This window comes from Apodemus sylvaticus, chromosome 18 (genome assembly GCF_947179515.1).
Source record: "Apodemus sylvaticus chromosome 18, mApoSyl1.1, whole genome shotgun sequence".
Taxonomy (NCBI): Eukaryota; Metazoa; Chordata; class Mammalia; order Rodentia; family Muridae; genus Apodemus; species Apodemus sylvaticus.
In genome coordinates this window covers 38,462,052-38,482,379 of record NC_067489.1, presented here as the reverse complement: position 1 = coordinate 38,482,379, position 20,328 = coordinate 38,462,052, and the positions used below count along the sequence as shown (strand labels likewise).

At 45.0% G+C, this 20,328-nt stretch overlaps 1 protein-coding gene across 6 annotated transcripts in view; it reads left to right on the top strand.

Annotated features, from left to right (window-relative positions):
• Nucleotides 1-20,328, top strand: part of Mtus1 (microtubule associated scaffold protein 1) — a 149,974-nt gene that overhangs the window by 128,090 nt on the left and 1,556 nt on the right. For all 6 annotated transcript variants that reach the window (XM_052162382.1, XM_052162375.1, XM_052162376.1 and 3 more), the window contains 6 exons: nucleotides 10,388-10,602; nucleotides 11,999-12,104; nucleotides 13,139-13,212; nucleotides 13,377-13,472; nucleotides 15,483-15,599; nucleotides 19,862-19,959. In XM_052162382.1, the coding sequence (XP_052018342.1) occupies nucleotides 10,388-10,602; nucleotides 11,999-12,104; nucleotides 13,139-13,212; nucleotides 13,377-13,472; nucleotides 15,483-15,599; nucleotides 19,862-19,959 (706 nt within the window). The remainder of the gene's footprint in view (nucleotides 1-10,387; nucleotides 10,603-11,998; nucleotides 12,105-13,138; nucleotides 13,213-13,376; nucleotides 13,473-15,482; nucleotides 15,600-19,861; nucleotides 19,960-20,328) is intronic.

Here is a 20,328-nt window from a genome sequence, read left to right as displayed (position 1 = left end):
CCCTTTGCTCCGGCAAACCTCTTTGAGAAACCCCACTGTCTACGCAGAACCAAACCATGAGGCTCCCCCTATGCCAGTGATACATATCTTGCACTGATGTATTTAATGTATCCTGTGTTCTTCTGTTATCTCCAGATTGTATTGTCTGCAATGAGAAGAGTCTTTCCTACTTCCTCTGTGGGGAAACAATCATAAGCTATGCAAAACCATTTGCATAGCTTAGCGGCTTATGTCTATTGGCATTTGAGAGTTTAATTTTTATTATTCTTGTGTATGAACAAGAAATACTTTATAGTTCTACTATTTTGGAATACTTTTGCATAGCCCCTTGCGCTTGTTTTTAAAACACGTATAACTTTTGTGCTGTCATTTCAGGAAAGCATATTTTATATATAATATCTGTTTTGCCATCACATTTTTGTTTGTTTGAGATGGGGCAGCAATATATAGACTAGGTTGGCTCTAAACTAGATCTTTGTGCCTTTGTCTGATCCATAATAGTTTTATATGCATTTATTTGTATGTGTTACCCACATGTGTGTGCCACAGCATATGTGTGGGCGTCAGAGGACAGCTTCAGGACTGGGTTCTTCCCCTTGAACGCTGTGAGTTCCACCCATGAACTCTGGTTTGGTGGAAAGCCTCAGATCTTCCCTGAGCTATCTAGCCAGTCCATCAGGTTTATATAATCCGACTCATATAATCTCCACTTGCACTGAGCATTTCTATATAATTCCAAAAACTCCCTTAAGCCTTCCCTCCCTTAGAAGCAAATATTGATCTGAGTTTCGTGACCAAGTAGCAGTGTTATCTCTTCTTGAGTTTCATATAAATGAAAGTGTCTTCTGTAGTCGCATTCACATCTGGCGTCTTCGGCAGAGGGCCATGCTTCTGGGTGTTTTCATCAGTCTTTGGATTCTTTTAACAAGCCCAGTGCTTTTCCAGGGCACCCTGCCGCCTCCACTGAAGATGTTTTTAATGCTTGTGGAGCATCTGTAGAGTGCTATCACAATAAGACCGTATGACTGTGACTCGCAGGCGTGTGTTTTAAGCCCTTCACTCCTGAGCTGCAGGTGTGTGCTTCCTTAGAGGCCCTGCCTTCTAGGTGAGTTGGCCCTTGCTTCCAGAGCCCTCTGCATATCTGCATAGCTCTCTCCACTGCACTATTCCTCTACTCTTGCCTTTCAGAATCTTTCTTTATTCATTGTTTTAAGTTCTGTTGAAAATATCTTGTCTTCAGTTGACTTTCACCCAAATCTTTCAGACAACTTAATGCTACTTTTTCTTCCTTTCTGGTTACTGGGTACACATTACGACTTTGCACTTGGAGCCTCTTGTGTGCCTCTTCCTGCCATTTAGAGCTATGAGATCTTCAAAGGCAAAGCCACTCACTCACTACCCTGTCAAGGTAGTACTAGTCCTGTCAGATAATGGGTAGGCCTGGGGCTCACAGATGCATAGAGAGCAGGTAAAGAATAGATTTTTTACAACCTAAGATGAGACAGAGACGGTGGGGCTTCTTCCTGCAGTATGCAGATGTTTGAAGGGTTCTGTGCACAAGCATTTCCTAAGAACTGCCTTAAAAAGTAATAATTCTATCTTTCAGAATACATTATAACGATGGTAGGGTATGATTCTGTTGAGTGCCAGGTTTCACCATGACAGTGGTTCACAAGTGAATCTTGAATGCCAGTCTTTGCAAGTAGTTTACTGTTACATTTCATGGTCAACATCCAAAGCAACCTTTTGAAACTGAGAAAGACATTGGGATTATTTCTGCAGTCATGTTGAATAAAAAGTATTATATTGAGGCCTCTCGCTGTAATCTTTGAGATTTCTGATGTCCTTAAAATTACATTTTTCTTCTATATAAAAAGAAAGATTTATTTGTTGTGGTATTGGGGATATAAAACCCAAGGCATTGTACATACTGTACACAGTAGACATCCTCTGCCATTGAGCCATACCTCTAGCCCCAAGGAAAAAAAAATGTGAACCCAGTAACCACCAGAAGGATAGAAAAAGTAGCAATAACTTGTTTGAAAGTTGGATGAAACTCCTCAGCCAAAGACAAGATGTTGTATGTGTATGTATGTGTGTATATATATATATATATATATACACACACACACACACACACACACACACACACATACAAGAAGTTAGAGTGAACTCACACATCCTTTTATTAAGTAGCTCCAGTTGTTTGTTATTTCATTGAACTAAATGAGACCTTGTCCATTAATACACTAAACATTGCTAAAATGTCTAGGATAAGTATGTAAAAGGTTCATTACTTTCCCCTCAGTATGTAGAAATTCATACAGATGTTGGCGACATCCTCTGGGTTCTGTTCATTCCGAAACAGAGCTCTAATATTCAGCTCTAAGTAGTTTATATTGTATAAAAGGGAAGAAATTGAGGCTCAAGACCCAGTGTGCTTTCCCGCTGCTAACCTGCTCAGGAGCCAAAGGGTTTAGGTAAGAACCCAGAGTAGCCAGGCTACCACACTTGTCGCCCTGACAGAGAGTGCTTCGTGTAACTTCATAAGCCAGTGGGAAATCATTTGCCACCACTGTGAGCATGCATCGACCACTAACAGCTTGTGAGAGCCTTCTCCAGTAAAAGCAGGGAAGAAGACTTGTGTGATTGCTAAATCAGAATATCTTCTTACCTACTTAAAGAAAAAATACCAAGTTGTCAAAAGCAGAACCAGATCAGCCCTCACCCATTGGACCCTGCGTTGGCTGGCTCGCACCTCGTGGGATGTGTGAATTTGTGCACATCCCAGCTCTGGCTATAATGCTGGTGTAACAAGTCTGTGTCTAAAGAGATTTAGATACTCTGTATAGCTGATTTCAAGACGTCCTTCCTTCCTTCCTTCCTTCCTTCCTTCCTTCCTTCCTTCCTTCCTTCCTTCCTTCCTTCCTTCCTTCCTTCAGAATCTAATGAAATAGCATGAGGAAACCCCACCTAGAGCTCTTTATCTTGATGAGGTGTTTGAAGAACGAGTTGATAGCTAGCTACCTCTGACTCGAGCCATTCTCTTGTTATCTGAGTCTTTCCTAAATTTGGACTTTGGCTGGCTCTACTGATATCCAGAAGTCCAGGTTCTTTTACCCCCAGATAAGCCAAATGCTGCCAACAGCACCTGGTTCTGAGAGTTCATGAGATTTCTTTCTTGTCCAGTGTCTCTTCCTGACTCTAAAATTCCAAATGTTCCTAACCCCAGGTCACTTGTCTAGAACACGGATTCACAAACAAACCTCACTATGAGATGAAACAGATTTCCTGCTCTCACACCCACCGATTCCAACTCATTCAAGTTTGGGATGGAGTCCAGAAATCTGTACTTTTAATACCACCCAGGTGATTCGGACACCAGAGTACCTGGGACTACACCCAGACACTGCACTTTCTAGAGTGTTCCTTATGTGTAAAAAAGAGAGAGAGAGTGTGTGTGTGTGTGTGTGTGTGTGTATCAGCATACTAACGCTAAATAGCTCCAAGAGTCCATCCCTATATATTGAAAGTTTACACATGCCTGAGGGCTTGAACCAGCGCTTTTTGATCCTTCTGCCCTAAAAGCAACTGATGTGGAGGGAGGCATGGCAGGATTCTTAATGTCTGACCTGGAGAGGGAGGTGTCACTGCATTGTTTTGATTGAAACCTGGTACTTTGCGTGGGGACTCCTATTTCTCAGGCCTGAGTCTTAGGACACACTGCCCGTTACTGAGCCACGCTGTTGTCTCTGATCCACCTTTGTTGCTAGATACTCGTTTTCACATATGTACAGAGTATGTGCTGTTAGGGCAAGATGAGCAGCTGCTCTGCAGCCTGTCATGGGCTGGCGCATAAGGTGGAAACAGCCAAAACCACCTTTTCAAAGCCTCGCTGCAGTGAGAGCAAGGACTTTGTCTGGGGGAACCTGGCCGCTCCCTGAAAGCCCAGCTGGCCACCTCTGTCCGGAAGGTGGAAGATAGGCCGGTGGGGCCAGATTACAAACCACCTAATCAGCGCAGGAAGGGGAGAGACTGGGGAAAGCATTGTTCTTCACGTACCTTTCAGCCTCTGTGGCTCCAGAGAATTGAGCTTGAGCGTTCTTTGGTGCACACCGGGCACCTGAACTAACTTCTCCCTCTGGATCCCAAATCACGGAAGTAGCCAGTGAGATCCAGTTTGGAATTCCATGCCTGGAACACAGGGGCTTGGTTCAGGTCTACCCTTCCAGTTCCATCTGGTCAAATGAGGCTTAGGGGTGGCATGTATTTTTGTCAGCTCGGAGCTGCGTGAAAATATGAACCTGAGAGCCTCTTGCAAGGTCTGCAGCAAGAATTACAGTAGAGTGATAATATTTATGGTAAAGCTGATTTAACGGTGCCGACAGTTTTATAAAAAGTCAGTTCCCCCAAAGTTTGATTCGTGGGAGATTTTGAAATTGTTCACATAGACTCGAGGGTATCATGCACAAGAAAAATCAAAGTCACTTACAGCTTAGTTTTGAAATTTAGAGGAGACCTTTGTCTACCATGTGTTTCCCAGGTTACTTGGCTCTGTGAAAGGTTACCTTTAAAGAAACAAACTCTGAAAGTTATAATGCTAGGCGATCACCTTCCTGCATGCCCCCACTCTTTGGTGATCTCAAGGCCCCTGCTGCCCTGATTATCTGTACAGTCTATAACAACTCCACATTTGCCTTTATTTATCATCCTTTAACTGAGAGGCCAACAGAACACAGAGTTGTTTTCTCACTTTGCAAATCAGCATTTAGGGGTCTAGAAAGTCAGAAATGCCTTTTGGTCAGACAGTCTGGGCCCTACCTCTCTGGTTAGTTTTCTCATGGACACTGATTTTTAAAACAGATTCGACCCACACGTGTCCTGGAAGTGTATCAGGATCTCCTGGATACCTAGGATCTCCTAGATCTCCTACAGTAATGCTATAGAGTAATCATGGAGGAAGGCCCTGTCCTGTGGGGTGGTTCTGGAGCTGGGGACCAGGAGAAGTGAAAGTTCTCAGTGATTACTGAAGAAAGGAGTATGATGTGCAAACATCTGGCTTCCCAGAGAGAGACTGGGAAGAGGAACCAGCACAGGCAAGGCAAGGAGGATGCGAGGGCTCCCCCGTTTTCCTCATATGTGACACAGCGGAGGAGAGTTTCCAAGGCTCCCCACAGATGGCCGGCTCCCCAGAGTCATGTGATTACAGAAGTCCTTGTGTTTTCCAGTTTGTCCCTTCTGTCACTGTCTCTTACAAGGCACCAAAACGTACCTCACTTTGCACGTGACCTTGCCTCTCCTACGCTCCCTTGTCATCCGGTGGTATTGCGTTATAGGTCTGTTTATAGAAGACAGATAAAGCTCCAGGAAGCCCTGGAAGTTCTGTTGTCTAGAATGTAAAGAATAAGAATAGTAGTAGATTTAAAGAGGAAAGAGTCCAGAAGCACCCTGCCATATGTGTGCATATTTATCATTTCTTTGTTTTGGTTTTGTTGTTGTTTGAGACAGGATCCCTCTTTGTAGCCCTGACTGTCCTGGAACTAGCTCTGTGGACCAGGCTGGCCTCAAACTCATGGAGATCTTTCTGCCTGCCTCTGTCTTCTGAGTGCAGGGATTATAGGCTTGCACCACTACTACCACCACCACTGCTTCCAGCACCCGGCTTCATGTTTAACATTTTAAATCCTAGACAAATGATTTTTTTTTTAAACTGGTGTGTGTGTGTGTGTACAGATATTGTGTAGGGAGGGTGGGTGCTGGAGTTCAAACTCAATAACTGTTATAGCCTGTTTTGAACTTCTAGCATGTCTCCAAGGAAACTACAGTCTGGTTTGATTCTTCTGATAATAAGAACCTATCACACATTTAAACGGTCAAGCACAGGATCAGTCGCTTCCCATGTGTTATCATTAGCTCCTTGGGGAAAGTACCGGTGTGGCCTCTACTTTAGAGATGAGGATATGCAAGCACTGATTGCTAGTTGTTGCCTGTGAAGCCTGCTATTCACATATTAAAAAGAAAGAGGCAGCTCTGTATCACTTCCAAGAATATTGACATTTTTTTTTTAGACCATGGGTGTGTGATGTTTTCTTCCATAACAGAAGGTTCATTAGTCAGTGAGTAAAGGGAAATTTATCTTTTTGATGGAAACAATCAGTCCAACTGTCCCCCCCATCTTACCAAAAACCCCTGGGGACTAATTAAGTAATGGCTTCACTTCCTCTCCCAGTTCTGGCTGCCAAAGGGCCTGAGACTAATATGATTGTGTTTTCCCAAGTTCAGATGGGATTGTGCAGTGGACAGTCATCCAAATGATTGTTTGAAAAACAAAACCAACCTTTCTTTACTTCTTGAGGAGTGACTTTTCCTTGCTCGAATAGCTGTGATTTAGATTGTCAGGGCAGGGCTCCCTAGTTTTCCTGCAGGGCTGGTGCATCTGAATAACATCTTTAACGTGACAGACTTTAGAGAGAGTTTTGTAAATGAGTCTATGTCTTTAAGTCTGAAAGCTTTTCTTAATCCTTTTGGTGATGCTAAGGATTGAACCCACGAACTTGTGCATGGTACATACACTCTCTACCACTCAGCCACATCGGTAGCCCATGGTTTTGGGGGAAGAGACTCTTGTTGTGTAGCTCACGCTAGCTTTGTACTTCCATTTAGCCCAGGCTGGTGTTGAACTCTCTATCCTCCTACTACAGCTCCCTGCATAGTAGGATACTGTGTGTCCACCACCACGTCTAGCCATATTCCTTTTCCTTTCTTTTTAACAAGATCTCACTCTGCAGCTCTGGCTGTCCTGGAACTCACTTGTCTACTGAGGCTGTCCTTGAACTCAAAGACAACTCAAGAGAACTTGCCTGTCTCTGCCAGCTCAAGTGCCGGGATTAAAGGTGTGCACCACTATCCCGGGCTCTAGCTGTATTAAATTAGATGGCTTGAACTAGCTTTTCAAGTTCGAAAGTACTTTATGTGTGCTTAATCATGCACAAGCTTTTAAACTGGACTAACGGGACGTTTAAAAACAAAGACTTAAAACTGAGAGTAGCAGTGCATGCCATTAATCCCAGGATTCCAGAGGTGGGGACGGATCTATGAGTTTAAGGACAACCAGAACTACATAGTGAGAACTTGTTGGTGGGGCTGAGTTTTTCTATACATGTAGTAACTCCTGTAAACCAACTATACCTCGAAGTGTGGGGAAACTCCACAGTTACTCATTCTATTTTTTTTTTCTGGGTTTCTCTGTGTAGCCCTGGCTGTCCTGGAACTCACTCTATAGATCAAGCTGGCCTCGAACTTAGAAATCCGCCTGCCTCTGCCTCCCAAATGCTGGGATTAAAGGCGTGTGCCATCACTGCCCGGCCAGCCAGTCACTCATTCTTAATCCTGGATGACCTGTTTTTGCTTTGGCTTTGTTGGTTGTCAGATGAACTGTCAGCAGTGGACTTCAGGCAAAGAAGCAACAAGGCAAAGGATAGACAGAAGCCAGCACAGGTGGTCCTGTAACCTCTCCATGCTAGGAGAAGCCAGGAAAAGTCTATAGCCTAAAAATGAGGGGTGAGGGCCGTATTCCCCCACCACAAACAAGTATGCCCATCAGACAGGAAAGCACTCTGAGAGCCCTTAATACGATGTTTACATCCTAAGGAAGAATTCAGGGGTCCTTCTACCAAAATCACAGCCTCCTTAAGATCCCAGGCCAGTCGATCCAAACGAAAGCTGTTTGTGAGGGTGAGAAACGTAGCCCAGCTGTTGCACACAGCACTGTAAATAGCAGAGGCTCCATTGCACAGCTGCAGGCTGATGTCACCTTCTGGAGCCTGGCCGGCCCCTGGGTTGTTGGAAGTAACAGCAGTAAGCCATCCGATCCCCCGTCTGATGGCCCTTTCTCTTTTCCAGCTCTTCCTTCCCATCTTTTTCCTCTTCACCGAGCTCACAGTAGCCAGCAAAGCTGCACTGTTTGGGTTTCTGGTTTTTGTGTGTATAAATAAAGCAAATGGACTTATCCAGCGGCTAATGGGAGAGGATTTCTGCGCATCCTATTTGACTCTAAACACTGACGTACTGTAATTATATATTCAAACAGACAATAGTTTGATTATAAGCAGATGTGTAAAATTCTGGCAGGTGTAGACAGAGTCAGTCTGAACTTAGAAGCCCTTTGTGCCCACAGGAGCTGCTGACTCTCTTAGTTTATTCCCGAGTGACAGGTTTGCTGAGATGTTTTTGTATCAGGTGCCTACATACAAGATGCTTCTGTGCGGAGATGTTTGTGTCTGGTGTGGGTTTCTGGGTGAGCTTGGTCATGTTTGCTTGTTTGTTATCTGCTGACATGTAAAATTCTAAAACTAACATTTCCTCACTAGAAATGGATCCTCTCACCGACTGGCTACCAAGCAGTTTTATAGACTTTGCCCACGTAAAGGTCTAATTTGGGGCACACAGGTGTCTTAGTCAGGGTTTCTATTCCTGCACAAACATCATGACCAAGAAACACGTTGGGGAGGAAAGGGTTTGTTCAGTTTACACTTCTGCATTGCTGTTCATCACAAAAGGATGTCAGGACTGGAACTCAAGCAGGTCAGGAAGCAGGAGCTGATGCAGAGGTGGTAGAGAGATGTTCCTTACTGGCTTGCTTCCCCTGGCTTGCTCAGCCTGCTCACATATAGAACCCAGGACTACCAGCCCAGGGACGGCACCACCCACAATGGGCCCTCCCCCCTCGATCACTAATTGAGAAAATGCCCCACAGCTAGATCTCATGGAGGCACTTCCCCAACTGAAGCGCCTTTCTCTGACTCCAACCTGTGTCTGGTTGACACAGGAAACCAGCTAGTACAACAGGGGACCTTAGGGGAAGATGTCCATGTTCTCAGGCAGATGCTAATGCTGGCTGCTACTTAGAGTACCACTGGATGCCTTGGGTCTCTGTTTCGTCCTTACAAGCAGTATAAGAGGATGTTTGTTAGCGATTAAGAAGGCCTTTCATTATGTTTTATTAAATTCTTCAAAAGAAAGAAAAAACCTTGTAGTATTTAATCCCAAATGATTGCTGGGATGGCCCTGTCATTTGGCTCTTATCTGCAATTTCCTGCTTTGTGAATTGGTTTGCTTATGACTTTTTGTCTGCCTGCTCGTGGTGGTTTTGTTTGCTTTGTGATATAGAGTCTTGCTAGGTAGCCCAGGATAGACTCAAGCTCAAAGATCCTCCTGCTTGAGCCTCCGCATTACTGGGACTACAGGCATGCAACACACAGCACAGAGCTTGGCTCTTCTTTGTGGGTCTTTTCAGTAGCTAAGGAACACTAGATGCTGTTAGATATGGCTCATACAGAAATAATACTTTCAGTCTTCATGCTAGAATTTTGTTAATGTATTTGTATGTGACTCTATTTAAAACTCCACTGCTCAAACCAAAATTATAATGTATCATCCCACGTGCATTAAGATTATTATAACTTTATCATTTCCCTCTTCCCTTTCCTCCCTCAAAACCTTCCTATATTCCTCCTTGTATTGAGGTTTGTTTCGGTGAGGATGTGGAGAAATGGAATCTTGCCTATTACATTGTAAAACCACTTTAACTAAAAGTGGAATTGCTATTGAAACAGCAACTCCTCCCTCAGAAACATATGCAGGAAAGTTGAAGGCAGGGTCATAGAACAGTTGGTTTTCCCATCGTCGTGGCAGAATGGTCAGGGTAGGCTGGCGGTAGAAATAACACATGCCATCTGTGGGTCAGTACGTGATATGTACGGTCCGTGGAGTCGAACTTAGCCTGAAAGGGAAGGTAGTCCCAGCACAAGCTGCAGTGCAGAGGAACATTGAGGACATCATGCTAACATGCTAAGTGGGAGAAGGATTCTTACCGAGGTGGAAGAAACTGCAGAAATAATCAAAATGCATTGTGTGTGCGTGTGTGAAATTACAGAGAGAACAGCTTTATCTTGGCTCACAGTTTCGGAGGTCTTAACAGAGAGAACAGCTTTATCTTGGCTCATAGTTTCGGAGGTCTCAGAGCAGGATCCGCTGATCTCCGTCCCTCTGTGCCAGGGTGCACATCATGTTAGGGAGAGCACCTGGTTGAGGAAATGGTTTGCCTCATGCCTGGGAATTAAAGTGAGGAAGGCAAAGATAGCATCATGGCGTCCCTCTCAGAGTGTGCCCAAGTGGTCTAAGGTCCCCACCATCCACTGGCCCTGGGGCCTCTAGCACACAGGCCTTTGATGGGCGCTTCTCACTTGATCTGTAGTGCACTCACAGGGCAAATGAAACAGCGCCATGTTTATGCCTCTGGAGTTACCACCGCGGGTTGTAAATGTGACGCGTCTCAGACACTGAGCAGATGTCAAAGGCTCTCTCCTTTTCTTTCCGCCCTTTGCAGTTGCTGCTTCAAGCACCTGTGAGAAGCTAGAGAAGGCTAGGAATGACTTACAGACAGCGTATGAAGGATTTGTCCAGAAACTAAACCAGCAACATCAGACCGACCAGGCGGAACTGGAGAACCGGCTGAAGGAGTTATACACTGCGGAGTGTGAGAAGCTTCAGAGCATTTACATCGAGGAGGCAGAAAAATACAAAACTCAACTGCAAGAACAGGTATGTGAGGCTGGGCTGCTCCGGCATGGCTGTCTGCTGGTGTTCCGGGCGCAGTCTACATTCTTAAAAAGTTATCCCTTGCCTTTTAGTTTAGCTGGAGAAAGCTTTGGGGATTGATTTCTTTTTTCTTAGGATGAAGCAATGTTGTGTTAAAGAAGGGGGAGTAGCCAGGCACACACACCCATAGTCCCAACTCTTGGAAAGATTAAGCAGAAGGATCATAGTTGAACCCAGCCTTGGCCAACTTGGGTAACTTAGTGAGTCCCTGGCTCGGTAAAAACTGCCAAACAGGACCAAATATGTCCTCAGTGATACAAAGGCTTGGGCAGGCAGTCAGACACAGACAGACAAAAACAAGTTCTATGATCCCACCAGCTATAGCTACTTAGGCTGTCTGAGTTAGGGTGTCACTGCTGAGAACAGACACCATGACCAAGGCAAGTCTTCTAAGAACAGCATTTAACTGGGGCTGACTTACAAGTTCAGCGGTTCAGTCCATTATCCTTAAGGTAGGACAATGGCGGCAACCAGGCAAGCATGGTGTGCAAGAACTGAGAATTCTATGTCTTCATCCGAAGGCTGCTAGGAGAAGACTGGCTTCAACACAGCTAGGACAGGAGTCTTAAACCTACTCCATCAAGGCCACACCCACTCCATCAAGGCCACACCCACTCCATCAAGGCCACACCCACTCCATCAAGGCCACACCTCCTAATAGTGCCACTCCCTGGGCCAAGCATATTCAAACCATCACATCCACTCCCTGACCTCCTTCACAGAGGCTGAGACAACTTTATAAGACTGTCTCAAAAAGTAAAGGTGGTTCAGAGCTATAGCTTAGAGGTGCAGCAAGAGCTTACAAAGCTCTGGTCAATCCCTAGGAGTACTATTTTTTTTATAATAGAAGGGATAGAAATATCCCCAACACAATCCACTTGGAAGCATCCTGGTATTTGGCTTCGAAACCATTGTTCTGTACATTTTTTTTTAGGTGCCTTTTTAATAACCACTCTTTTCCCATTAGTATCATAAACTTTGAATTTCCCTGTTCCTTATTTCCCTTATTTTTAAGTTTAATATCTGCATAGTCTCTATACCAGGCATGTGCTAGGAACTGAGAGTAGAGTAGTCAGTTGTGCGGCAGAGGTGGACCTGTGATGTGTAGCCCTACACCCTGAGGTGGACTCTGCCTTTACTGGCAGTGGAGCCCACCGTGCTTGGACTGTCTCTGTCCCTGGGGAGGATGGGTTGGAGCTTTGGGAGGGGCAAGACCAGAGTGGGTGGTTCTGCATGTGTTAGATGGATACAATGGATGGTGGAGGTCCCTAGTGTATGTTTATTTGACTTAGCACCTCTGTTCTCGCTGGTACATTATCATTCTGTCTGTTCCTTACAGTTTGACAACTTAAATGCTGCCCACGAAACCACTAAGCTGGAGATCGAAGCTAGCCACTCAGAGAAAGTGGAATTACTGAAGAAGACCTATGAAACCTCCCTTTCAGGCAAGCACGCTTTTCCTGCTTTAGGAGATGGGCAGTGGAAATGCGTGGTTATTTACTAAAACGAAACTGACTCTTGATTCTCCCTTGCACAGAATACCCTGTGGCACTCACTTGGCAGACCTCTTGGTTTCTTTGTGCATTGTTCATTGTTAGTGGGTGCCCTTTTCCCTTAAGGATGCAAATTATGGTTGGTTATTCATGCCAGGCCTTTAGGAAACAGGGTGAACTTCCAAAGATTCTAAAAAACCTTTTTGGTGGTGGTGGTGGTTGGTGGTAGTTGCCACTTTAGGGCCCGGGAAAGTCTCAGCTTCTAGCATAGTACTGCATGGACTCCACATGTAAGCACTTTTGCATTGTGACTGTGGTGAAGAACGGGTAGGATTTGACGGACAAGGACAGGATATGCTGTTGTGATCTCACCAGCACTGGAAAGCTTGACGTTGAAAGGAAAGAACGAGACGCTATTCCTTTGAGGACAAAGGCAGCAATGCGGTGGAGTCTCCACCACTGGTCACATATGTAGCAGGGAGATGTGTGGTTAAAATGTCTGTGTGGCCTTTGGGAGAGACTTCTCATTAAGAGATGGCACTGTGGGGAATCAGAGATGATGGTTGACTTACACACACTGTTAGTAAACATTGTCATCTTCCTGCAGAGAAAGGGTTTAACTTTAGATTTCTGTTTTCTTCTGGAAGAGCACATTGAAAGGAAGACAGGGTCCCCAATCCAGGAATTAGAAACCTGACTTTTGAAACCCTACTCTTCATTTTGAGATTTTGGAAGTTTCCTTGGCCTCTGTGGGCATCAGGGTTTCTGGTCATTGTACCATAAATCTCTGCCCTACCTTATAAAGCTATTCTGAGAAGATGCTGCTTAATTTTAAAAGAATTGCATCTCATGAATGGAAAGTAACATCAGTCATACTTCATCAATTCCCGTGTCTATATATGCCAGGTTGTTGAATAGTGATCTCATAGGGTGTTATTTCCTTAAAAGAAAAAAAAATAAACACAACAAAATCCCCTGCCTTCCAGAAATCAAGAAAAGCCATGAAATGGAAAAGAAGTCACTGGAGAACCTGCTTAGTGAGAAGCAGGAATCACTGGAGGTGAGTAGTCCGCTCCCAGCCCCGTCAGATGGTGTGGACCTCTGTGTGTCTCCTCTATGTGTTTCCTCTGTGTGTCTCCTCTGTGTGCCTCCTCTGTGTGCCTCCCTGTGCCCCTGGTCCTTTCCTGGTATCTGATGCTCCACGTGTTCCTGTTTATGTTTTAGAAACAAATCAATGATCTGAAGAGTGAAAACGATGCTTTAAACGAAAAGTTGAAATCCGAGGAACAAAAGCAACTGTCAAGAGAGAAGGCGAATTCAGTAAGTCGTCAACTCCCGCCGCTCCTGGGTTTCCTTCTGCTTGGCTGCCATTTCCAGTCAGTTAACACTTCAGCAGCTAGAGAGAGAACAGTGCCTTGGGATCTTCTTCATGATGGCAGTGTTTAATTGTGTAAAACAATTTTGTTCACCGATAGTTATTTTACATCTCCAAAAGTGATTTGCAGATCGAAATCCAGAGATGTAAACGAATACCCATGAGAAACTGAGAAAAATCTAAAACTGGGAATATTTTACAATAACATCAACAAAAAGTTGCCTTAATGTGATGTAGTCACATAACCATAGGTTTAAAGTGTGTTCATGACATTGTGTGTTAGACACCACTGTCTAAATTCCAGAATGTTCTCATCTCTCCAAGAGAAAGAGACACACACATGCATGCACCAACAGTCACTCCCCATTCCTCAAGAGCCTCCTGCCCTGAGCTAACCACTGTTCCACTCCCCATTTCCAAGGGTTTGCCTGCTCTGAACCCTCTATATAACAATGCAATACATAGCCTTTCATAACTCTATTATCCTCTTAGGCTGATGTTGTCAGGTTCATCCCCATGCCAAGGTGTGGCTACACATCTTTTCTTTTTATGGAAGGGATACATACATACATACATACATACATACATACATACATACATACATACAGGCAAGCACTCATATACATATAATACAAGTAATTATCTTAAGTTCCTCCCAAACTCTATTTAAAGGGACCACATGAAACTTTGAAGAGCCTGGAATTAAAATTACATGTCTGATCTCTGTTTTGGGTCCTCTCCTGACCTTTACAAAGCAGGTTATTTGACCCACAAAACACATTTTCTCCTTTTCTGAAGAAAAGAATTTGAAGAGGGATAAAGCAAATCCAAGTCTTCCCTCAGGCTTCCCTCAGGCTTCCCCCTCCAGAACGGAAGGTAGTTTTTGATCCAGGAGGTACTTTTATGTCATCTAAACCATTGAATCTGGTCGGAGAAACTTTCACTCAACATCTGGCCATACATACATACATACATACATACATACATACACACACACACACACTTGTGTACACACACACACACACAGCAAGCTGATTTGTATCATTGTTGGAGGGATCAGCTGAATTTCCATCAGCTGGAGTGGGTTGTGGGGGTACTTCACAGTGGCAGTATCATGAGTGTCCAGGCGTGTGTTCTGTCGTAGTGTTATTGCTGTCCTAAGGCTATGGCCAAGCCAACCATAACCTTATGAGGAAAGCCCAGAGCTCAGGACATTATCGCTGTGTGTCATTTCCCAGAGCCCTGCCTGTGACACTGTCTTTGCTGGTGTTTCTCCTCAGATAATGACTTTGCTTAGAAAAAAACTGTTTCCTTTTCTCCCTCCAGTTTAGGACTGAAGAGAGAGTTCTCTCTTTCCTGAGCTCTGTTTTTATGTTGTAAGCAATGGTTTCTTGTTTCTAATGAGAGATCTGATGAAAGCAGTATCTACCATACTAAATAACTGGGGGAAAATAAGTTTGTTTTCAATACTATGACCAAAGTCTTTGAGGTTAAAAGGATCTTAATTCTTTTTTTCTCCTTTGAAATTGCAGTACGAAGTTAAGCCAGGCAGGGTGACTCATCTTTATAATTCTGGCACTTGGGAACCTGAGACAAGAGGATAGCCACAAACTAAAGGCCAGATTGAGCCAAATAAGTCCCAGGCCAGCCTGGACTATAGGATGAGACCATGTATCAATAAAGACCAAAAAGCAAAAGAAACTTATATTTAGCTGGCCATATCAGGGAATGCTTATAATCCCAGCAGTGGTAAGCTGAGGCAGGAGGATTACTTTAAATATCAAATCAGTCTACCTTTCAAAGCATGACCCTGTGTTAAAAAAAAGGGGGGGGGGATAAGTCACTTGCTGCTTGTTTGTCTAAGTCTAATGAGGAAATCAGTGTATCGAGAGGTTGGACTCTGTAATATGTGAAAAAAGTCAGAGAGCAGTTATTTGTGGGTTTTTTCCCCCCAGAAAAACCCTCAGGTCATGTATCTGGAGCAAGAACTAGAAAGTCTGAAAGCTGTGTTAGAGATCAAGAATGAGAAGCTGCACCAGCAGGACCTGAAGCTAATGAAGATGGAAAAGCTGGTATGTCTCCGGAGTGATGGCGTGAGCACCTCCCCTGCGCATGCGTGGGTGTGAGTGACCATGCCATCTGCTGCGCATGCGTGGGTGCGAGTGACCATGCCATCTCCTGCGCATGCGTGGGTGCGAGTGCCCCTGCGCGGTGGTGTTGCCTGGGAAATAACGACGGCAGAGCTTAGAGCTTTAGAACTGTGGAGTTGAGCTAACTTGTACTTGATGACATCTAGAAAGTACACAAAGGGTCAGAGCCGCATTTTCTTTTCCAGATTTATTAAAAGCCGATTCATTGTTGCTTTCTAGAACGTTTTTAGAGCACCTGCAAAGCAGCATCTAGTTTTGGAAAAATTTATAACAAATCAGGTTCACATCTCAATAGTCTGTGGATCTTCGCTTACCTAATGAAAAAAATTAATTATTCTAAACCCAGTATGTTAATGTAGCACCCATTCTGGACAGAAGGACAGATGGATACATCAGTTAACTTCATGGGTACCATATAATCTATTAGCATTCTGTATCTTTTTAAGAATTTGAATATGTTGAAAGAATTGTGTGTTGATTAGCCCAACTGGAAAACAGTAAGCATTGTTGAAAACCCAAATCAGAATCTGAAGCTACTCCACGCTGTGTTTGAGGGGTGTTCCCAATGTGTATGGTCAGCCTTGGTCCAGCCCTGAAACTCAGAATCTGCTGGCCAGGACATGGACCAGGCTGTTAGGATTTCTCAACACTTTAGTGACCCTAGCTGCATTTGGCTTTCACTGCCAGCCACCCCGGGCTGCCTGTCTCTCCTCCACCCCGGTTGTGGGTGACTCACCAAGCCTTGAAGAAATGTCTCATTCAAAGTTAGGCTAGCCTGAGACAATGGGGAGCATAAAGGTTACTCTTATCTGTTTGGCTTCTTTGTTTGGGGGGGGGGGGGGATTTGGCTTTGTTCAGTGTTTTGTTTCCTAGAGATAATTAACTGCTTTTTGAGGGAGGCAGTGCTTCCCTTCGTCAGGAAGTGTGGGAGTTGTGGGGGGGGGGGGGGGAAGGGTTCCTTTCTTACACACAGCAGAGTTTGAGTCTTGCCATGATGAAGAATGAAATTATGTCATTTGCAGAAATAATTGTTGGAGTCGGAGATTGTGACTATTAAGTGAAAAAAGCCAGATGCAGAAAGACAAATAGCATTTTCTCTCATATGTGGAGCCAAGATGATAATCGACATGAGGCTAGGGGACCATATTGGAAGAGAGTGGGGACAGCAAAGGGAGACAGGAGGGAAAATAGTCAGCATACATTACACACTTGAACAAAAAAAATGGCATTGCAAAGGCTCATTACTGTGTACAGTAAATCTGTACTAGTGATTTTTTAAAGGGAACACATATGTAGTGGCCAAAGATTTAAAAAGAAAACCAGTGGACCTATCCATCTTTAGCAATGTGACATGAGTTTCTTAGATTCTGTACATTTACTGTACAAAAAACTTGCTAAAACCTGGTGTCGTGGTCAGGCTGGTCACTTGTCCAGCTGTTTGAGGCTGCTTGACACATTACTGTGGCTCAGCTGGGAATGGTCCCAAAGAGCCTTACTCCCACTGACGCTTTGCAGGCTGATGGGTTCAGGGTCCCCTCCTGGAATATGTAACTTTTTGGGGATGATTGGAGTGTTTCTCCTCGTGGACTCTCCCAGTCATAGAGGCATGGGTGGCAATTCTGATAGAAAAGGTACTGTTCAACATTTTACATTGGTTATGTCCTGTCAACCCTAACGTTGCCAAGGGATCGGGCCGCCTACAGGTCTGGATGCTGGCTGGCATCCCTGACAGATTGAGAGCTGCCACTGCAGACTAGTCCGTGTGAAGGTGAGGGCTCACTGGAGTTGATTTGAGTGCAGTCACAGTAAAGACCCCCAGATGCCAGCGGCATGAGGATAGACCAGGCCTACACCTCAGCCACTGTTTCTAGGAATGGAACCAGAGAGTCGCTCAGCGTGAATTCATCCTTGTGCCTTTTGGTAGTCAAGACTCGGCTGGGTTTATGATTGCTTTCTTGTCCACCAGGAAGCATATATATTGTCTCCCAACTGGCATTTAAAATGTTCCAGTGTGAGAGAATACATGTCATGTCTCATGTGGGGGTCAGCATAGTAGCAGATACATACAGCTGGGACTCTTCGCCTCCGCCCATCTCGGTGGTACCGGAAGTACCGGAAGTGGATTTTTTTTTTTTTTAAGGAATGCATGAAACTCCTAGTTGTTAACAGGCCCAACCCAGTACACACAGCGGGTCTTGGCAAAGGTCATCCTGTGCCACCTGCTCAGCAGGCCAGCGGTGATGACTCAGGAAACCCTGTTAACAATGTGTTGCGCCATCTCCCATTCATGTTCCTGAACTTATCAGAAGATCTCAAGTGATACAAGGCCCTGCTGTTAAAGCACAAACATATTTTGATTTCTATTGAGTCATGGTAGTTCTGTTTTGTGCCCCAGCCGAAGAGGCATTGTAACAGTGCCAGTCAGCGTCACCCTGTTGTTTTTACAGGAAGGAAAGGTTGCTAAGACGACGGGTACACTTGTTGTCACTGTTGTGTTCACCGGGTCTTTAGAGAAGATATAAAACACTTAGTATCTTAGGAACAGAGATGATACAATGATAACTTAAAGGAAATTTGGCTTACATGATTAGCTTAGAGCAGTCCAGCAATGGCTGCTGGAGAGGCCCACAAGGTCAGGTGCCTCTGAAGCTCCGATCTGGTACCAAAGGCCAGTGGGACTTCTGGAGAGCCTCCTGATCATCAGTCCACACTGGAAGCCCAAAGCAGCCAATCAGGGACAGAATGGTCTCACAGCAGCAGCAGGGCACACAGCCACCCCAGTGAGAATATGGGCCAAGCAATCACAGGAGTCAAAGGCTCCTTTCTTCTGTGTCCTAGTGGCTGAGTCACTACCAGATGGTGCAGTCAAGCCAACCACCCCCCCCCCCAGGCATGCCCACGGGCCAGCCTGATCTATAGTCTTTCATTGGCTTCCTTCTCATGTAATTCTAAAGCAGTGTCAAGTTGGCGAAATAACCACCACACTTAGCATGAGGAAACTGTCTAAGGAAGACAGGTTTGCTCTGAGAGCGAGCTCTGCGACATCAAAGATCCGGTTTTTACCTCTGCAGAGCAAAGCTTTGGCAGAATAATGGTTTGAGGCCAATTGCTACGGTTTTTTATTTCAAGTTTTCCCAGGTTGTGTTTTTTACCTCATTTCAAAGTGTTTTTCCCCCCTCTCCCCACACACACTTTTCATTCTGTAGACTTTTTTTTTTTTTAAGAAAGTTATTTCATTTGACTAGCTTGTTATGTGTATTTTCTGGACACAAGCAGATGAGCCATGGCCGGCTGCCACCCACGGCAGGGACTTGGTGGTTGATTTTTGACCTCACGTTAAGTTCGTTCTGAGCCCCCAAAAGAAGCAATAAACCATTCCTTAGGAAAGGGAGCCAGGATAAGATCAGCTCACCACCATGTTCAGTGACTTTAAATGCCTTTAACCTCTGAGAGTTACCTGTAGCTGGGAAGAGCCCCGGGGCACAAGTCTCAGTTGACCGGAGCAGAGCAGGCAAGCGAGCTATCTGCAGTTACTTCTTCGCCTGACCTCGCTACATTGTATCTCCACAGGGCCTGGAGGAGCTAAATGCCAGAACTAACCTGGAATAAGTTTAAGGCCAGACCTATAGGGTTCCTCCCTTCCTCTTCTCCTTCCTTCCTGTGTCTCGTTTTTTATTCTTCTTCTTCCCCCTTACCCTCCCTCCATCCCTCCCTCTCCCCACTTCCTCCTCCTCCCCTCCTCCCTCCCTTTGTGTGTGTGTGTGTGTGTGTGTGTGTGTGTGTGTACAAGAGTGCTGTAGATGCCAGAGAGATTGTGGTAAACGGAGACAGTTAAACTACAGTGTTTGCTTTACCACCTTGAGAAGAGGCCCAGCACCCAGGGTCACCTAGGCAGGACACCACCTCCCAGCGGCACATTCGGAAAGTGTCCCCTGGGGAAAAACATTACTACCTAGCTATCTTATTTATGTGGCTTGATGTCCTGTTTCCTGCTTTATTTTCTGTCCCTCCCCTTCCTCCTCCCCCCACCCTCCACTGGTCTGCGTATAAAGGCGTCAGTGTGCCACCACGGTTCCTTTCTTTCGCTCAACTTGTTGATGGTATCCTGTATTGGGCATGTGCTTAAGAATAGAGGGAGTTTATTCATTCATTTATTTATGACTACAAACCTTGTTCATACCAAGGTGGACAACAACACAGCGTTGGTTGACAAGCTGAAGCGATACCAGCAGGAAAACGAGGAGTTAAAAGCTCGCATGGACAAACACATGGCGATTTCAAGGTAACTGCTAGAGTCCTTTTTCCCTTCCCTCATCCTCGGACATCTGCTGGCCCTCGGGCTGCGCGCCACTGCACACCTCCCGCGCATGCGCGGAAGGAGCAGGTGGACAGTTCATGCTTTCACCAAGGCACCCTAGATCTTCTCCCTCCCCTACCTGCAGCTCACTAACTGTACTCGGGGTAACCACACACATGAACAGAAAGCAGCCCTGGAGTTAAGAAAGAAAGCCTTTGTGCAAGTGCCCCATTGCCTACTGGGAGATCTCCCGAAACCTAGAGCTGCCAGCAGTTACAGGATTCTTTATTTGGGTCAGGCTTGAGGTTCTGGTATTAGGGAACTTTGTTTTCCTTTTTGTGTGTGTGTGTGGGG